Genomic DNA, 18,379 nt, shown 5'->3' on the forward strand with positions numbered 1-18,379 from the left:
TAACAATGGCCTTAGTAAACACCAACCATCAATTTATAAGGCTATTTAATCAAGACATCAATCACAAACAGTTTCCATGGTCAAGCTACCATTTTTATGAAACCCTAAGTCTCAATTCACTTAGTTCATGGCTCTAATGGTTCAATTATTGATTAAAAGGAGTTAAGCCAAGCCATTAGATGATAAACAAATGATAACAAACATAACCCATCAACTATAGCAGGTCTATTAGGTTCTAGGGTTAATATTACTAATTCACCATTGGAGACCCATAAAAGGGATGATAATCAAGAAGATGATAGCATAATGATTCAAAGGGATGGTTGAGACTTACCTCTCAAGAATATTCTTGCCCTAGCTTGGAAATTCGCCCTAGCTTCTTGTGGGGAACTGTTTTGGAGTTTTATGAATAAAGAATTCGGAACTAAGACCGCCGCAACGGTCTCGCTATAGCGGCCAAGTGCCCGCTATAGCGAACCAACAAGAAATTGACCTCCGCCATGGCGGGCCTGATCCCGCTATAGCGGTTCTTTGCCCGCCATAGCAGACGCTGGGACATCAACCAATCGCTTGCGGCGAAAAGCTGGCCGCTACAGCGGTCCCGCCATAGCGGTACTACTTCCGCCGCAGCGGTACCCCTGGACCAGTGAGCTCGCTAATTTCACAGTTTTTCAACTCCACCACCAAACATTTCATCCGAGGCCTCACAAACACAAATAAAACATGCACATAGACATAAAAATACCATACGAATCCACCCGTGGCCTCGGAATTCCCAACAGAGTTCTAATTTCCTACGTTAGCCCCCGATGGACTCAACACAATCAAACATTAATCACAAACAAGTCAAGTTTTCAATTCTTAGACTTATGCAATCAAGCTTCTATTAGCTCGTTCTACCCTTGGGAAGGTTCTATTTGGTAGGGTTATCCTATATTTTCCATAACGACCGGGAGGGTCGTTACTCCAGATACCAATTAAAACACCGTTCGTCCCCGAATAGACAAGGATGAGGAATCTAAGAAAAGTTACCTGACTCGGCGAAAAGTTAAGGATACTTGCTAAGCATATCATATTCTGTTTCCCAAGTAGCTTCCTCCACCGGGCGATTCTTCCACTGAACTTTCACAGAGGCTATTTCCTTGGACCTCAACATGCCAACATCCCTATCTAAGATAGCAACAGGCTCTTCCTCATATGTCAAATTCTCATCTAACAAAATCGAATCCCAACGGATTTTGTACGAACCATCACCGTGGTACCTCTTCAGCATTGAAACGTGAAATACCGGATGAACGCCTGATAGACCCGGAGGTAAAGCCAACTCATAAGCTACCTCCCTCATACGCTTGAGAATCTCAAACGGCCCAATGTGCCTTGGCCTAAGCTTGCCCTTCTTCCCAAACCTCATCACACCCTTCAAGGGTGAGACCTTCAACAATACTTGCTCTCCCTCTCCAAACTCAAGATCTCGGACCTTACGGTCCGCATACTCTTTTTGCCTACTCCGTGCAGCTAGAAGCTTAGCTTGAATCACCTTCACCTTCTCTAGGGACTCTCTCAGAAGATCAGTACTCCAAGGTCTCACCTCAAACGCATCAAACCACCCAATAGGAGACCTACACCTCCTCCCATACAATGTCTCAAACGGAGCCATATCAATACTCGAGTGGTAGCTATTATTATATGCAAACTCGGCCAATGGCAAGAACTGATCCCAATGACCACCTAAGTCTATCACACAAGCCCGAAGTATATCTTCAAGAACCTGAATAGTTCGTTCGGACTGCCCGTCAGTCTGAGGGTGGAAAACTATACTAAGGTCCAACCTAGTACCAATTCCTTATGCAAATGCTCCCAAAATCTAGATGTGAACATTGTACCCCTGTCGGACACAATGGAGATAGGAACCCCATGTAGCCTCACCACCTCACGAATGTAGATCTTCGCTAATTTATCTACATCATAAGTTATCCGTACCGGAATAAAGTGGGCAGACTTAGTCATCAAGTACAGACGTCTCCGTACCGATGAACCTAAAGCTCTGATATCAACTCTTTAACGACCCAACCTACCATGACTGGCACCCACACAAACTCCTAGTGGGCGAACCAACATATAAGTCATCTATCCATTCAAGTCCATTTTTATATTAACCAATTCAATCAGTTATTAACCATTCAAGTACAAGATAAATCAAATTAAGTCATGCCATAAACAACGAAGTAAATGCGGAAGTCCTAACTATTACAAAACCCCAAAATCCGAAAGTCACCGTACAAGGACTCTAATCTAAAACATGTCTAAGGAATGTAATCTGTCTAAATAAATAACCAACAATGTCCGGAATAGATATAGACATCATAATAGAAGATCTTCGGGCTGCCTGGCATGGATAGAAGCTCACCCTAAATCTATCAGCAATGGCCTCAACGCTAGATATGAGGTCGGGTAGCAATCTCTGGATCACAATCTGCACTCAAAAGAATGCAACAAGGTAGTATCAGTACAAACACTATGTACTGGTAGATATCATAGGCCGACTAAGATTAGTATCATGCATACATCATAAAATCAATAAAATAGACAAGTTAGCAAACAACACGAAGTCAATAATCCAAAAATAAGTCAACCAGGGATATTACGAATCAAGTCACCCAAAGATATCAAGAATCAAACCAACAGAAACATCAAATGGAAACAAGTCTACCAACAATAACCATATACTCGCTGTACACACACATGCTGCCGATGTCATTGCTCGGTAGTCATGACTGCGAGGGACCCACGTGGTGTCCATGTACCACTCGTTCCGGATACTCATCGGACTCGAGCCATAAATCCTTCGCTCCGGAATGAACATCGGACGCGGTCCACATCATGTGCCACTTGTTTCCGGAATGAACCTCGGACCACGATCCCATAAACTAGGTCACATCCTCACCTCGGTCGAATGTGCCTTTTCATGTATATATACATTAGTAATTCTTGTCCTCTTGTTTTCAATACTCGAATCATCATTTTGTGTCACAATTTCACCGAGAAGATCATATTAACTTCTCACCACAACAACATCAAACTGTAGGTTCAACACAATGAATAGTGGCACGAAGCCCACACAGTCACTCAATCAATTGCATATAGGAATTCAACCACACACACATCATGTTTGAAGACTAGACATGCTTTCTCCAATCGAATTCACAACACATACAATCAACTAATCAAAGTCTAACTCAAGTAGACCGTAACCTACCTCAAACGTAGAGCTGGAACAACGCGAATCACTCCGCTACAGCTTTTTCCTTCCGTAAAGCCTCTGAACGCTCAAAGTCTAGAAATTAGAATGATCAATGAGTCATCGTTACTCTAGTCACAAAATCAATTCAAGAACACCCTTCCCTTTAGCCCCCTTCCCATAGGTGAATGATTTCTAGGTGTAAAACAACCTAACAATGGCCTTAGTAACCACCAACCATCAATTTATAAGGCTATTTAATCGAGACATCAATCACAAACAGTTTCCATGGTCAAGCTACCATTTTTGTGAAACCCTAAGTCTCAATTCACTTAGTTCATGGCGAGTCCGGAGCCTAAAGGGTATAAAAATACACGGTATAAATCAAAAGGGGGTAGCCGAAAATATATATACCAAAATGGGTATAACGTGGACTGATCCACGTTATACCCCAACTTTTTTTTTTGCACTGTCAGAATCACAAAATGAAAAAAAAAAAAATTTGTATAACGTGGATCAGTCCACGTTTTACAACATATAGTTGTAAAACGTGGTACTGACCACGACTCATTCTGCATTGTTGCCCTAATTTTTCTCCATTCTCCTCCGCCTCTTCCTCCATCTTTTGAAGTTACAGAATTTCATCTCCGCCTCCGTCTCCTTCTCCTTTTCCTTCTCCTCCATTTATTTTCTTTTTAAACCTTGCGTTACAGTCTAATTTTTGGAGCAACTTCTTCATCCTTATCTTTTGTTGCTATCTAAATTAAGGTATTTTTTCTAGCTCATATAATATTGTATATTTATAGTAGATGTAGAATATCTGTTTGTCTTATATATCTTAATTGTTATTTTTTATTTGTGTTATTTTAATACGTATAAGATATATGTTTGTCTTATTTGTGTTATTTTAATTTGAACTTAAGATATGATTGTTAGAAGCATTATTATATAAAAGGTCCAATTTGTTTAGTAGCACTTTTGAAGAAATTTGTTGTTATGTTGTTATTTTTGTGGATTGTTATATAAAAGATCTGAATAACTAATTGTTTTTCATTATACCTTTAATGTGATATTTATATAGCCAGAAAAGTGAAATTTAATTGATGCCTCAGTAGCCCAAAAAAAAGATACTTAAAATGTCATGATAATGCTTTATTATATGGGACCTAAGTCTAAGTGGGTGGACAATTATTTTGTCTATACCTTATAGGTATTAATGTGGTCCACTATCAGTGGTTTCTAAATAAGGCGAATGGAAGTTGACTTTATCTAGCCAGTGCATATTTGTTCTGCTAAAATTGGAATAATATATTTTTTTTAATAGTAAGTTACTCCAAATAGCTTGATCTGGACTTTAATTTTTTTTTTTTTAAGGTATGGAGCTTCCACGGTTATGCGTACATCCGGGGCCAGAAGTGTACGATGTGTTAACACTCCAGGAGAAGCATCGATCACAGGCTGTGTGGGATGGTGCCTTGAGAGGACCGACCGGATGCCTGTTTCCACGCCGCGCGGATACCGAATTTTGGAAGCACGTGAAGCGTCATCCTTTTCATCCTCGCATCCTTGACTACTTTGGCCTGTGTGGATTTAGGGGAGTAGTAGAGGTAGGATGTGTATCATATGATTGGGCAGTCATCACTACACTTATCGAGAGATGGCGTCCTGAGACGCACACCTTTCATCTGCGTACGGGTGAGGCGACCATCACATTACAAGATATTGAGCTCATGTTTGGCATGGTTGTTGATGGTAATCCCTTGAATGATGTTAATGCTAGAAATATAAGTATTGTTGGGTGGCAACAATTAATCCATGAGCTTATTGGTTGGGCACCCGGTCTGGATTGTTTTAATGGTGTTAGTAGGTTAGAACTAAATAAATTAATTGAATATATTAGAGGCTTAGATGACATTACAGATCAGACCCCAGAAATTGTTGTGCAACAACGGGTTAGGTTGTACTTGCTATGGCTTTGTGGCGGCACGATATTTCCGGATAAGTCCGGTGACTTACTTAATTTAGACTATTTGCTTGACATGCGTGACCTTAGAGCAATGAGTAGACAACCTTGGGGAGCGGCTGCATTGTCATATTTGTATACTTGTTTATGCCGCGCTTCATTGAAGAAAGCCAAGGATGTGTGTGGATTCATTTCCTTATTGCAGGATATAATTTTATTTGGTTTTCCTAGTTGATAGTTATAAGGTTTTTATGTATTTATTTTAAATTTTTAATATAAGTTTGGGCTTGGGAGTGAATTATACCAATGCAGCCACCACCCAGGGCCCTTCAGCCACACACGGCTCTTGCACGAAAGTGGACTCATCGTAAAGCTCGCGAAAATGAGGCACGTGTTGTGCTACCCATATGTAGGGATGTATTGGACAACCTAACGGATGGCGGTATTTTATCATAATTATGGTTGTTAATGGCGTTTTGATATAATAGTTACGCTTATGTGTAATTTATTTATTTTATTATCATGTAATTTTATGTTCTTTCTATCGTAGTTTGTGTGGTAGCCTTATTCAGAGGCCATCATTAATGGACTCCCTCAGTGGTGTCGGCGTGGCCGAGTTATTTGGATGGCCCAGGTTCCCCTTATTTGTGGGATCTATCGAGAGTGGCACATGGTAGACCGCGTTCTCAGACAGTTCGGTAGGAAGCAACATATTTCGGGACCATGTGCTGAGATTGATCCTTCTCATTACAAACGTGACAAGCGGTATGCTATAACAGTGGAGGATCAACAAAATTTTGCACAAACGGACTTTTTTTGGGAAAATCGTCGATAAAGGGTAATTCGGACCGAGTATGAAACTCAAGACCCAGAGTCATTATCAGAGTATTTTTGTTGGTATCGACGTCACTCGCGCACTTTCATAGGAAATCCTGCGCATAATGTGCATAGAGGATACCAACACATGGCAGGCAGGCATGAGGCACTGGTACGTACATTACATTCCATTAGATGTTTGATGTCTTTATATGTGTCTTAGACCACTATCAAATCTTGTAATTTAATTTTTTTTTTTTTTAGGCTTTAGGACATCAAGAATCGTACAGGTTGGCTTAGGAGACTATCCAAGATCCAACCAAGTCTAATGAAGTGAAGGAAATAGTAGAGATGTTTAGCCACATTAATACAGAGTCCATGGCTGCTGCCGCTCTGGGGACGATGTTGAGTTTCGCTCCCAATTATACACCACCGGCAGAGTATGTTGAGCCGCCTACTGTGCAAGTGCCTCGTTATCAACGTCCTAATATACCAAGACACACGCGCGCGTGGTAGAGGACGCCAATCGAGGTAACGACGGGGTCGAGGTCCCGTGGATCACTAGTTGGTTGATGAGGAAGAGGTCATTTTGATCAAGATATGCCCGACTCAACGATGCTGCGGTGATGATGCATATTACCCAATAATAGATTTTGGTATGTCCGCTCATCGACGTCGCTCCCGAGGTCCAATCACCGGCGGTAATCGAACAAGAGGGGCCTTTTCGAGCATTCGCATCGTCCGAGCCTATTAGCCTCGCGATATGGCCCAACAGTTTGGTGTTCAGACAGGCAGCTCTTATGGGATGACTGAGGGGCCTTTACCTGCATTCACTGGACAGAGCTCTTCAATTGGGAGGAGACTGAGTTTTACCGACGTGAGTATTCTAACCACTCAAATAGCTTGTATCTTGTTTAATTTCATTAATGTAATGGCTACCTTATGTGTCTATATTATTTATTTTGCATAGTCTCCCATGGCATTTGATCTTGGATACTCACACATTCCTGTGCCGGATGTACAGACTTTAGAGCCACAGGTTAGCTTTTAATTCAAAGTATTTGGTGACTTGTGGTTGTTATGTGGTGTTTTGTCTTAGTTGCTTTGGTTGTTTGTGTTGGTATATGGTATTGGAGGAAGTCCTTGTTACAGGGGAGATGCTTTGTCCGATTTTACGTAGACAATCAAAGTAATTGCTAAGAAAATTTATCTAACGAATCCAATCATACAAAAATAACTTCTATTTTTTATGGCATTTACAGGATGCGGGTGTGATACAAGAGGAGGTTCACCAACGTAGATCAAAACGAGAGCGCCGGCAAACTCAGTGTGGCACGGGGGGGGGGGGGGGGGAAGGGACACTGTAAAAATTGAATTTTTATTAATTATTGAATTTATCTCAAATCTCAATAGTTATGTAATCTTTCAAGAATACATATTGTGTTTTGAATAAAGGTTAGATTTGAATGCTTGCCAATGGTTTACAATAAATAAAGGTTAGATTTGAATGCTTGATAATGTTTTACAAGAAAAACAATTGCATTCTTGATGTTACGACTACATGGCAGATTTAACGACTGCATGGATTCTCAGCTAAAACGTGCATATAAAAAGTTTCATGCATCAATTACTGCAAAACTGCCAACGTTTTGCAACAAAATCAATTGCTTTAAAACGTTGGCCTGCCAACGTTTTGCAACAATTCATTTTGTTGCAAAACATTGGCCTGCCTACGTTTTGCAACAATTCATTTTGTTGAACTTGGCCGGCCAACGTAGCAATAATTGATTCTTGAAATTTTTTTACGCCAGAGAATCCTTGCAGTCGTCAAATCACGCATGCAGCTGTAAAAGCAAAATAGTAAAATAATTTGTAAAATTTTTGTTGTTAAAGCGCAGAATGCATGCAGTCGTCAAATGCAAATCTGCCATGCAATCGTCAAATCAAGCATGCAGTCGTAAAATCAAATAGTAAATAAATTTTTTCAACATCAGCATTATGACATTCAAAGGTCCGTGAATCATTTTTTTATATACCAGTTAAGATTTGTATTCTGCATATCTCTCTCGAATATCTCTCATTTTTCAAGAATTCTCCACTTCTCTCTTGCATTCTCCATTAATTTTTAGATTTGTATTCTGCATATCTCTCTGATTCTCCCTTGTAGACTTCATTTTTCAAGAATTCTCCACTTCTCTCTTGCATTCTCCATTAATTTTTACATTTGTATTCTGTTGAAAATAATATGGCGGAAAATTATGTAAGAGTTAATTTATATTGGGGTGGTGAAGTTGTGTACGAAGAAGGTTCAGTGAGATATAACCGTCGTCCGGGAGCCATACAAAGGTTTCCAATTTCCCTCAAATACGATCGTCTACAACGTGTTTTCATAAGCAAAATGGCCATAACTGATCCTAACCTTTCAGTGGTTATCACTGGACGATATCCAACATCAATTACGGCTAGGGAATTTCCCATTTACGAGGAAACTCTTATTTCGGACGATGACTCCTTATCGTTATTTCTTCGAAGTCCTGATATATTTAGCAATCATATCAGCATAGCGACACTTGACATGTATGCAACTGTTGAATGCTCTACTAATGTTGAAGCACCCACTGACGATGAGTTTGATATTCGGGGTACTACGTATCTTCCCGCTATGAATATTGGGCTTCAAAGAGGTACACTTCAACAAGAAACAATGGTAGGAGTTGGTAGCCGATCACATAACTTTGGTTGGACTATGCGGAGAATTGATATTCCCGGACCGAGTAGTGCTCCAAATACAAGTGAATTAGGTGGCGGGAGTATAGTTCGATATCGCCCTGCTCAAGTGGAGTCATTTACAGAAAGGTAAATATAACGATGTTTTTTTCGCTTAAACTAGGAGACTTCTAACTAATTGTTTTTGAGATTTGAACGCCTTGAATTTTCCTATGTTTGTAGGTGTAACGATTTTGAAGAAAATCCCGTATTAACTCAGCTCACACAAATTGTGAGCAATAATGATGTAGCTAATGATCACTCCGATGAGTCAGATAGTGATATCCCATTAGATCACACAGAAACAGACGATGATCACTCATCTGATGATGATGGTCATTCTTATGAAGACATTACTGCTCGAAGTGATGGTAACGTTAGCTACCATTCTAATGAGATTCCATATTTGGATAACACAGAAGAAGGCCCGGATGATTTTGCCTTCATGAGAGATGACGGTCCGGTTCGATCTACGCACTTTGGGATTGTAAAAACCCGAATTTATCGGATCGGGTTAGTATGGTGGCAATGGATATTCTTTTTTTTTGTTGGCCCATTTTTAGGGGGTTGATAATTTTCCTTGTATTATGCAATTATGTATGTTATTTCGCAAGCGGAAATGAAAGGCGCGGTGAGACAATATTGTCTCAAAGAAAAGAAAGAGTTCATTTGTGATCAATCCAAAGGTAAATTTTGGAGGGTTATTTGCAAGCGTCATATGTTGGGATGTGAGTGGATGATCCGTTTTAGAGAAATTTCAAGTGGTATGTGGAAGGCAGGTAAAACGGTTCTCCACCACAGTTGTCTCACGGATGATTACAGAAAGGATCATTTCAATTTGAACAGTCACCTAATTGCTACTACGTTGATACCATATATTATGGTCGATCCATACATCAGTATTAAGTCAGTTCAGGAAAAAATAAAAGGATTGCATACGTTTACTCCTAGTTATAGAAAAGCAAAAAGGGGCGTAAGAAAGATATTGAAATGGTATTTGGTGATTTTGAAACCTCTTTCAAGACATTGCCCCGATACATGGCTGCCTTAAAATATTTCAATCCGGGGACCGTTGTTGAGTGGGCGCACCAATCAAGTATAATGCAAGGTGAACACATCTTCAAGTTTCTTTTCTGGACTTATAAACCAAGCATCGATGGATTCAAAAGTTGCAGGCCTGTCATCTCAATAGACGGCACTCATCTGTACGGTAAGTATGAGATGAAACTGCTAATTGTTGTTGGAATTGATGCGAACAATAACATTTTTCCACTTGCATATGCTATTGTTGCACGTGAGAGCTTTGAGTCTTGGACGTGGTTCCTTGTGTTGTTGTGGAGACATATTGTTCGTGAGAGACAAGGAATTGGACTTATTTCTGACCGTCATCGGGGCATCTTGCAATGTGTCCAAACACATGATTGGTTACAACCACCATCCACACACCATAGGTTTTGCGTTCGGCATTTGAAAAGCAACTTCAATAAAAAGTTTCTCAACAGTGACCTTGAGAAGCTAATGTGGTTGGCGGCTATAGAGCACCAGAAGAAGAAGTATAAAATGAGGATGGAACAAATCAAAACAATGTCACCTCCAGCGCATCTGTGGTTAAAATCTCTTCCGGAGGAGAAATGGACATTGCATAAGGACAACGGTCATAGGTGGGGGGCTATGACAACGAATGTCTCCGAGTCTTACAACGGTTTATTGAAGAAAGCTCGTGGATTGCCCGTTACTGCCATGGTCCGTTATACGTTTAAAAATCTTGTTGATCGGTTTGTTGAGAGAAGCACCCTTGCTGATTTGTTGATTGCGGATAAAAAGTTTTGGCCGCGCGCTGTTGAAAAGAAGTTTGATGAATACTGGGAGAGGTCCCTAAAGCATACTGACATGCAGCAATACAATGCAACTAAAGGGGTCTTTGAGATTCTGACATTTGCACACGAAGGTAAGGGCGGAAATATCCATAAAGTCTCTGCCGAAGGAAAAAAGTGTTCGTGTGGGAAGTGGAGAAACTACCATATGCCATGTTCACATGCAATTAAATTTTGTGATATCCGCGGAATTCAACCAAAGGACTATGTTAGCAAGTACTACAGTTGCAGGTTTTATAAGCAAACGTACAGTGGAAATTTTTCACCATTGGGTGATGAGGCATATTGGCCACCTTCTCCCTTCAGTTTACTTGCAAACACTGAATACTAGCGAACTTCAGGAGCGCGGACTACAACTAGAAGGAGGAATGAAATGGATATAGCTCCTGCTCGCATGGCTAGAAAGTGTAGTACGTGCAAGCAAACAGGTCATAACAAGAATCGCTGCCCCGACAGAAATCAGTAGTTGTTGTTGCTTGTTGGTTTTTATGTTTTTTCTTAAGTTGTACGATTGTTGTTTCCTTATGTAATCTTCCAAGAATATATAACATGTCTTGTGCCGTTTAATAGTTAGTATGTAATTTAACATTTATTACTCAGTTAATGTGTGACATTTATTTAACTTATATTTTATTTTTTATTTCTGTTCGCATATATAACACATATTTAATTATTGCATGTGTTAAAATATTTATTTGAGTTAATCACTGAAATTAACTATATGCTTTAAAAATTAAAAAAATCAATAAATTTTTTTATTAAAAACACAGCCAAATATGATTTAAATAGAGGCAACGTCTTACAAACTATTTGTAAAATGTCGGGGAGAAAAAATTAATGAAAGGTATGACGTGGACTGATCCACTTTATACATCCACGTTATACAAAATTATTTGTATAATGTGGATCAGTCCACATTATACCATAATTTTTTTTTTTTTTTTTTTTGTGATTGATTCGACAATGCAAAAAAAGTTGGGGTATAACGTAGATCAGTCCACATTATACCCGTTTTGGTATATATATTTTCGGCTACCCCCTTTTGATTTATACCGTGTATTTTTATACCCTTTAGGCTCCAAACTCAGTTCATGGCTCTAATGGTTCAATTATTGATTAAAAGGAGTTAACCCAAGCCATTAGATGATAAACAAATGATAACAAACATAACCCATCAACTATAGCAGGTATATTAGGTTCTAGGGTTACTATTACTAATTCACCATTGGAGACCCATAAAAGGGATGATAATCATGAAGATGATAACGTAATGATTCAGAGGGATGGTTGAGACTTACCTCTCAAGAATATTCTTGCCCTAGCTTGGAAATTCGCCCTAAGTGCTTGTGGGGATCTGTTTTGGAGTTTTATGAATAAAGAATTCGGAACTAAGTGTTTAAAACCCGGAATTCTGCTCCGTCGACTGCTGCGGCGGTCAACTCACCGCTGCAGCGGTCTCGCTATAGCGGCCAAGTGCCCGCTATAGCGGACCAAAAAGAAATTGACCTCCGCCATGGCGGGCCTGATCCCACTATAGCGGCATCGCTATAGCGGTTCTTTGCCCGCCATAGCGGACGCTGGGACATCGACCGGCTGCTTGCGGCGAAAAGCTGGCCGCTACAGCGGTCCCGCCATAGCTGTACTACTTCCGCTGCAGCGGTACCCCTGGACCATTGAGCTCGCTAATTTCAGAGTTTTTCAACTCCACCACCCAACATTTCATCTGAGGCCTCACAAACACAAACAAAACACGCACATAGACATAAAAACACCATACGAATCCACCCGTGGCCTCGAAATTCCAAACAGAGTTCTAATTTCTTACATCACCCCCCGATGGACTCAACACAATCAAACATTTATCACAAACAAGTCAAGTTTTCAGTTCTTAGACTTACCCAATCGAGTTTCTATTAGCTCGTCCTACCCTTGGGAAGGTTCTATTTGGTGGGGTGATCCTATATTTTCCATAACGACCGGGAGGGTCGTTACAAAGGTAACGCAAAATAAATTTGAACAAAAACGAAAAATCAAACTAAGTTAGTAATTGATAATAATATATAGTAGTTAACAAATATTTCTAAATTATATCACCTATAGTTGATTAGTCATGAATTTGAATTGTAGTTAAATCTTTCAAAGTAATCCGAGATTCTTATAAAGATGGACACTTGATATCCCAAAATTCAACTCAATTTATTATCTTATTTTTAAACTCTTTTTAATTTTTTTTCATTATATTCATTTATTTATTGAGTGACACATTAGATTAAAGTTTCAAATTTAAAAATTGTAAGCTATTAAAGGTCCATCCTATGATATCTCAAAAATTTCCGTTACGTGGCTTTTTTGTTTGTTTGTTTGTTTTTTTTTTTTTTTTTTTTTTTTTTTTTTTTTTTTTTTTTTTGATATTGTAATTGACGTTCTAAAATTTAAATTGAAAGGTATCCGAATTCAATTTACTTAGGAGTGATACGACCTTATAAATTAAAAGATTCCATTGTTATGATTATATTAATTGTTTATTCAATTTCTACTAGAAGAAAATGATAAAAGTGATCTCAGAATATTATTTTTAAATATATTTTATCTACAGTAGTATTATCGATATGATAAGATAAGGATAAATATGATTTTTAGAATCATATCTTTGGAAATATACATTATTTTGAAAAGAAATATATTTTGTTCCTAATAATTTATTAGCTGGCATGATTCTTTAATTTGAATTTAAATGAAATTTAAGTTTGAATGAAATTCCAACTCCTAAAACTTCTTATATATATATCCCTTTAGACTCTAATAATAGATAAATCGAAGTAAGCTATTCTTCTCAGCTATTAAGGTGGATTTTTATAAATGCTCATACAATGTTCTATTTTTTATATATATAGATTTGTGTAGTTTCTGTATTTCTAGACAGGTTTGACCGTAAAGAAACGGGGTGCTAAACCTGTCAAGGTACTCTCACGTAGTTTTGACTCACATGTATTCTTTAACTTCTTTGTTTTAATTTTTTTTTTTATAAAGCTTAAATATTTAACTTGAAATTCTGTATCAATATATCACCTCTCACACAACAATTTCATCAGGTTAATATTTTTTTTCGTTGTGCTTCATGTATAGTATCAAGCGCACGAACTGGCACGAGATCAAAGTAGATACTTTGTTTCAACATTAATATACCTTTTTGGTTACATATTTAAATTATCTGTGCTTGAAATATGTTTTCACTATAAAATGACTTTACTCATAATTTTGCAATTGCAGAAATAAAAGGATTAACACTATTGATTGGTTTTGATTTGTATTGAAATTCAGTATTTTTTTTTTCTGTTTATATATTTGTTCTAATCCATATTTAGGGTGTGTTTGGTATGAAAGACATGTACTTGATGAATGAAAAAATATTTTGATAAAGAAAAACAGTATAAGTTCAGTAACAACAAAAAGGATATCAAAAATAATGGTTGAAACTTTAGATAGTATTAGAACATTGGAAAAATAGTAATACCAATATATTTAAATGTTCTCTGTCACAAGCAAAAAATTAATTAAATATCAATTTAAATTTGATATGTAAAGATTCTTTATGAATATGAATTAAATCTAAATATTTTAAAGATAAAAGCTATATTCCAATGAAAGAATTAGCATTAAAAACACAAACAAGAAAATCTTTTGCGTATGAGTAAGAAAGAGATTGCACTGAATAAAGAAGTTTTAAGGCTTAAAAATAAAGGTAGAAGTCAATAATTAACCATTTTTTCTTGCAATTTAAATCATGCAAATTTTTCAAAAATTAAAATTTACACACATAACAGAAACACATATATAATCAGCATTGAGATTAAGTCACTTGACAATTTTAGGACAATGTTTATTGTGAATAATAATAACAAATACTTTAATTGAAATATAAGCATTTTAATTTTGAACTGCATAATAAATTTTGGAAGATGATGGAGTAGTATATTACTTTTAAGCTTTACTTCTAAATTATAAGATTAGGATAATTTCTCCACTTAGATCGTTATGAAGATACATACATAAACAATACAAAGAAATTGCAAGAATTTTAAATAAATTAATCACATGAAATTTAAATAATTAAAATTAAAACTCAAAATTGTATATTAAAAATAAAACAAAGAATTTAAGTTTAAAATAACTACATACAAATTAAGCTATATGTTCTAACTTATGTGTTAGTTTGATAGATCTTGCTAGGATAAATCAGATGTGCAAATAATCTTAAAATTAGAATGTAAAATTAGTTTTGTAGGATAATCCATGCCGCCTGGATAAGATACAAACTCTATACTCTACTCTTGATAGTTTGGAAACAATTCCAATTTATATTAAGACTTCCCCTCATGAATACAAACGAAAATTAAAATATTTTCAGGTTTAATTTTTCAATTTTGAATTCTAATCGTAGTGTTTTACCGGTTGTGATAAACTTACCTTTTGAGTCCTTCTCCTCTCTAAAATAATAGCAGCTTACAACTCTGAAAAAGTTGATAACCCCTTCCCCTAACCCCTATGTAATAAAAAAAGAAATTTAAAAAAAAAAAGTTGATAAAAATTTCAAAATACTAGATCAACCATTATTGCGAAAAATTGCAAAAAAGAAAAGTGTATATAGATATATATGTAGAAAATTATTACAAAATCACATAAAGTTTAGGACAAAACTAATTTCAAAGATAAAAAATAACAACACTAATTTTTCCAAAATGAGTTTAACCACACTCAACTCTAATTGAAAATAATAAAGTGAAATTTATAATACAAAATATTGAGTAAAAACTTAACATGATGAATTTTTTCTTTTGAAAAGAAATCGCAGCAAGGATGGTTAGCAAGCATGGAACAAAAGGGCGAACAAAAAAGAGTTAATAATTGTATTGCCTAAGATGAGGAAGACAGTTGGAATGCCTAAAACGTTAAATTAAACCCATTAATTTTCTTTCAAAGATTTAAAAAAAGTGATAGCTTAGACGATAATTGATAATTTAAACCTCAAAATATAAATATGTAAGTCTATATCATATTTGAAATAATATGTCAAAATTTGAGTTTATCTCCTTTTTTGGAGATTTGAGTTTGAATCTCAATCTTCTAGATTTCTATCTATTATTTATATTCATATTTGAAGTTTTTTCCTTATTTAATGAAGTTAGATTTTCTTGGAAATTGAATTGAAAGATTATTTTAAATTTAGAAGATAAGTTACGTTCTCATATCTTAACAGATTAAAAAAAAAATATAGAAGTCAACTAATTAGCAATCTTATTTTAGTATCATAATTTTTTAAAACATGGCAATGAGATATGATAAGGATTTTTTTTTTTTTTTTTAATTTTCGTATCAAAATGTCTAAAGCAATTGCAATCATGATAGTAAGTGTCAGCTTAAATTTTCAATATAAATTTTTATTTAAGTATACATCATTGATGCTATTAAATTTAGTATGTCGATAGTTATATTTAATAATTCACAAATTTTTACGATTAATTTCCTTTGATACCGGCTGATAAGTTGGTATTTTCCCACTTATTTCTTCTTTAATCTTAGACTTTTGACTTGTTTGATTGAGAAAATAGTGCATTTAATATCGTTTACTTCCATTTTATAGGTTTTACATGCTTGAGAAGTGATTGGAAAGAAATCAAGTGAAAAACAAGTCAAAAAGAGGTCAAATTGAAGAAAATGAGAAAATTGGCTGAAAGTGCAAAAAGTGGCTGGAAATGCAAATCTGAAAATCTGAAATTTGAAGGCCATTTTCGTCACTTTTTATTGGGGAATTTTTGGGAACTATAAAAGCAACACTTGAGAGATTTTATTATCCATCTTTGGCTATTTTTACACAAGCTTGGGAGCTAGGGTTTTACACCACACTTTGAAGTTGAAGATTTGAAGATTTGGTTGAGCACTTCCTTGAACCTTTACTTCATTTCTTTAATTTCTTGCTTTGTAATAAATATCTAAGTGTGTAGTATTTATTTTCTTCACTTGAATCTTGTTTATGGAAATATTCTATGATTAAAGTGTTGGATGAAACTCTTGTTTTGCTTATGTATTGAATGATTTTTATTGCTAATGAAGTGAGTTAATGCTGTTTTAATTAATCTTGTTCTTTAATGTTTCTTAAGGGATTAGCTAACCCTAAGACCCACCAATTTACTTCGATTTAAGCTCGAGAGAGGAAGATTGAAGTTGGGAAATATTAATTAACAAGAATTTGGGGCTTTAAAACCCATCTAATAACTTGAGCTAGAGATAGGAAAGTTACTTGAGATTATATTGATTGTGCTTAATATCACACTCTAAGGCTTGAGAAGCTTAGAGTGAAATTCATTGATTTGGTCGAGAGACTTTTGATGAGATTTTAGAGATCATTATCTAATTAGCATAAACTCACTCTTAGTTATAAAATCGTAAAATATATTGGATCGTTACTTGAGCGTAATTTCCTTTGTATCCATACTTGTGGCCATTGATCATTTTACTTGCTTTCTAGATTAGTTTATCTTTGTTAGTTGTTAAACCAAAAATCAAATATTGAAAAAGTGTTTGGCTTAGCTTAGTTGGTGATAATTCCTTACTTGTTTAAATCGCCTTTATATTGTTCCCTGTGGATTCGATCCCGACTCATAGTTGGGTAAATTATATTGCGACGACCGTATATACTTTCTCTTTGAGGAGTGGATTTGGACGTTATCAATTTTGGCGCCGTTGTCGGGGAACAATTTGGCGTATTTGAGTTAGTTTGGGATTTAAGCTTACTTGCTTTGGTCCAAACTTGTGAATATTTTTGTAGTTATTTTCTTTGACATTGTTTATTTTCTTAGCTTTTGTAAATGACATCATATAATGAAAATTGGTTGGATGGTAGTTGTTCATACTTTGATGATCCTTGTCCTTATTGTGGAGGACGACACTCATGGCAAAATTGTTTGAATTCTCTTGGGGGCGGATTGTGCGCACAATCCCAAACCTATGAGTGGAGTATTTGTGATAGGTGTGGTGGTCAAAATGGTCATTGGGATAATTGTGCTTATTTGTCCTTCCCTTCCCCGAACCCCCACTATGACGATTCTACTTTTGATTTTGTTGATATGGAAGTGCAAGAAGTTTCAAATGTTCAAAATGAGAGGATAATGCTCATGTTGGAGACCATTTTTGAAAAAGAGGAAAAGTTGAAATTAGACCTCGAGGATTTGAGGGAAGAACTTAATGACTTGAGTCAAGCAATTAGTTGCAATGACGAAGCTATTCACACCTTGGAGGATCAAATGAAATTACTGGTTGATGCTCATAATGCTTACCAACTTGAGGGTGTTGAAAGTAGACAAGAAAGTGGCCAAAACATGAATTTCTCCGAGGGTGAATTTTTACAAGCTTTGAATGACTCTCACCATGAAGAAATGGAAATTGAAAGCCAAGACTGTCTTATGACTCAAGCTCAACACCTTGGAGCCTATGGGGATCCCCGTGAAGGCATTTCACGGATGATGGAAGAATTTCTAAAAATGCATGTTGAGCAAAGTCAAGAAGTGGAGCTACTTGAAATTGCTATCCGGAAATTGGAGGCCGAATTGAATGCAAAGATTGAAGCATGTGATGCTCAACATCAAAGGGCCATGGAATGTAATTTTGAGATGGTTTCAATTGAAGAAGAGGTCAAGATTGATTTTCATGAGCTAATGGTGAATT

General features: G+C 36.4%; 2 protein-coding genes and 1 long non-coding RNA gene across 3 annotated transcripts; all 3 read left to right on the forward strand.

Moving 5' to 3' along the window:
* The first annotated feature begins 3,588 nt into the window (after positions 1-3,588).
* LOC132054242 (protein MAIN-LIKE 2-like) lies at positions 3,589-5,436 on the forward strand. Its single transcript, XM_059446286.1, has 2 exons — positions 3,589-3,615; positions 4,613-5,436. Exon 2 carries the CDS (start codon positions 4,615-4,617, stop codon positions 5,434-5,436), a length of 822 nt encoding a protein of 273 aa, XP_059302269.1. The 5' UTR covers positions 3,589-3,615; positions 4,613-4,614.
* A 1,343-nt stretch (positions 5,437-6,779) lies between these two features.
* Positions 6,780-7,360, forward strand: LOC132054901 (uncharacterized). The gene is made up of 3 exons (XR_009414400.1): positions 6,780-6,894; positions 6,988-7,056; positions 7,280-7,360. It is a non-coding gene; the product is annotated as an uncharacterized LOC132054901 (long non-coding RNA).
* A 2,413-nt stretch (positions 7,361-9,773) lies between these two features.
* Positions 9,774-10,988, forward strand: LOC132054243 (uncharacterized). The gene has a single exon (XM_059446287.1). It carries the CDS (start codon positions 9,774-9,776, stop codon positions 10,986-10,988), a length of 1,215 nt encoding a protein of 404 aa, XP_059302270.1.
* The last annotated feature ends 7,391 nt before the right edge of the window (positions 10,989-18,379 follow it).

This window comes from Lycium ferocissimum, chromosome 4 (assembly GCF_029784015.1).
Source record: "Lycium ferocissimum isolate CSIRO_LF1 chromosome 4, AGI_CSIRO_Lferr_CH_V1, whole genome shotgun sequence".
Classification (NCBI taxonomy): domain Eukaryota; kingdom Viridiplantae; phylum Streptophyta; class Magnoliopsida; order Solanales; family Solanaceae; genus Lycium; species Lycium ferocissimum.

Excerpts from the sequence above, each read along its gene's own strand:
- LOC132054242 (XM_059446286.1), top strand. The coding sequence starts at position 4,615 with ATGGAGCTTCCACGGTTATGCGTACATCCGGGGCCAGAAGTGTACGAT.
- LOC132054243 (XM_059446287.1), top strand. The coding sequence starts at position 9,774 with ATGGTATTTGGTGATTTTGAAACCTCTTTCAAGACATTGCCCCGATAC.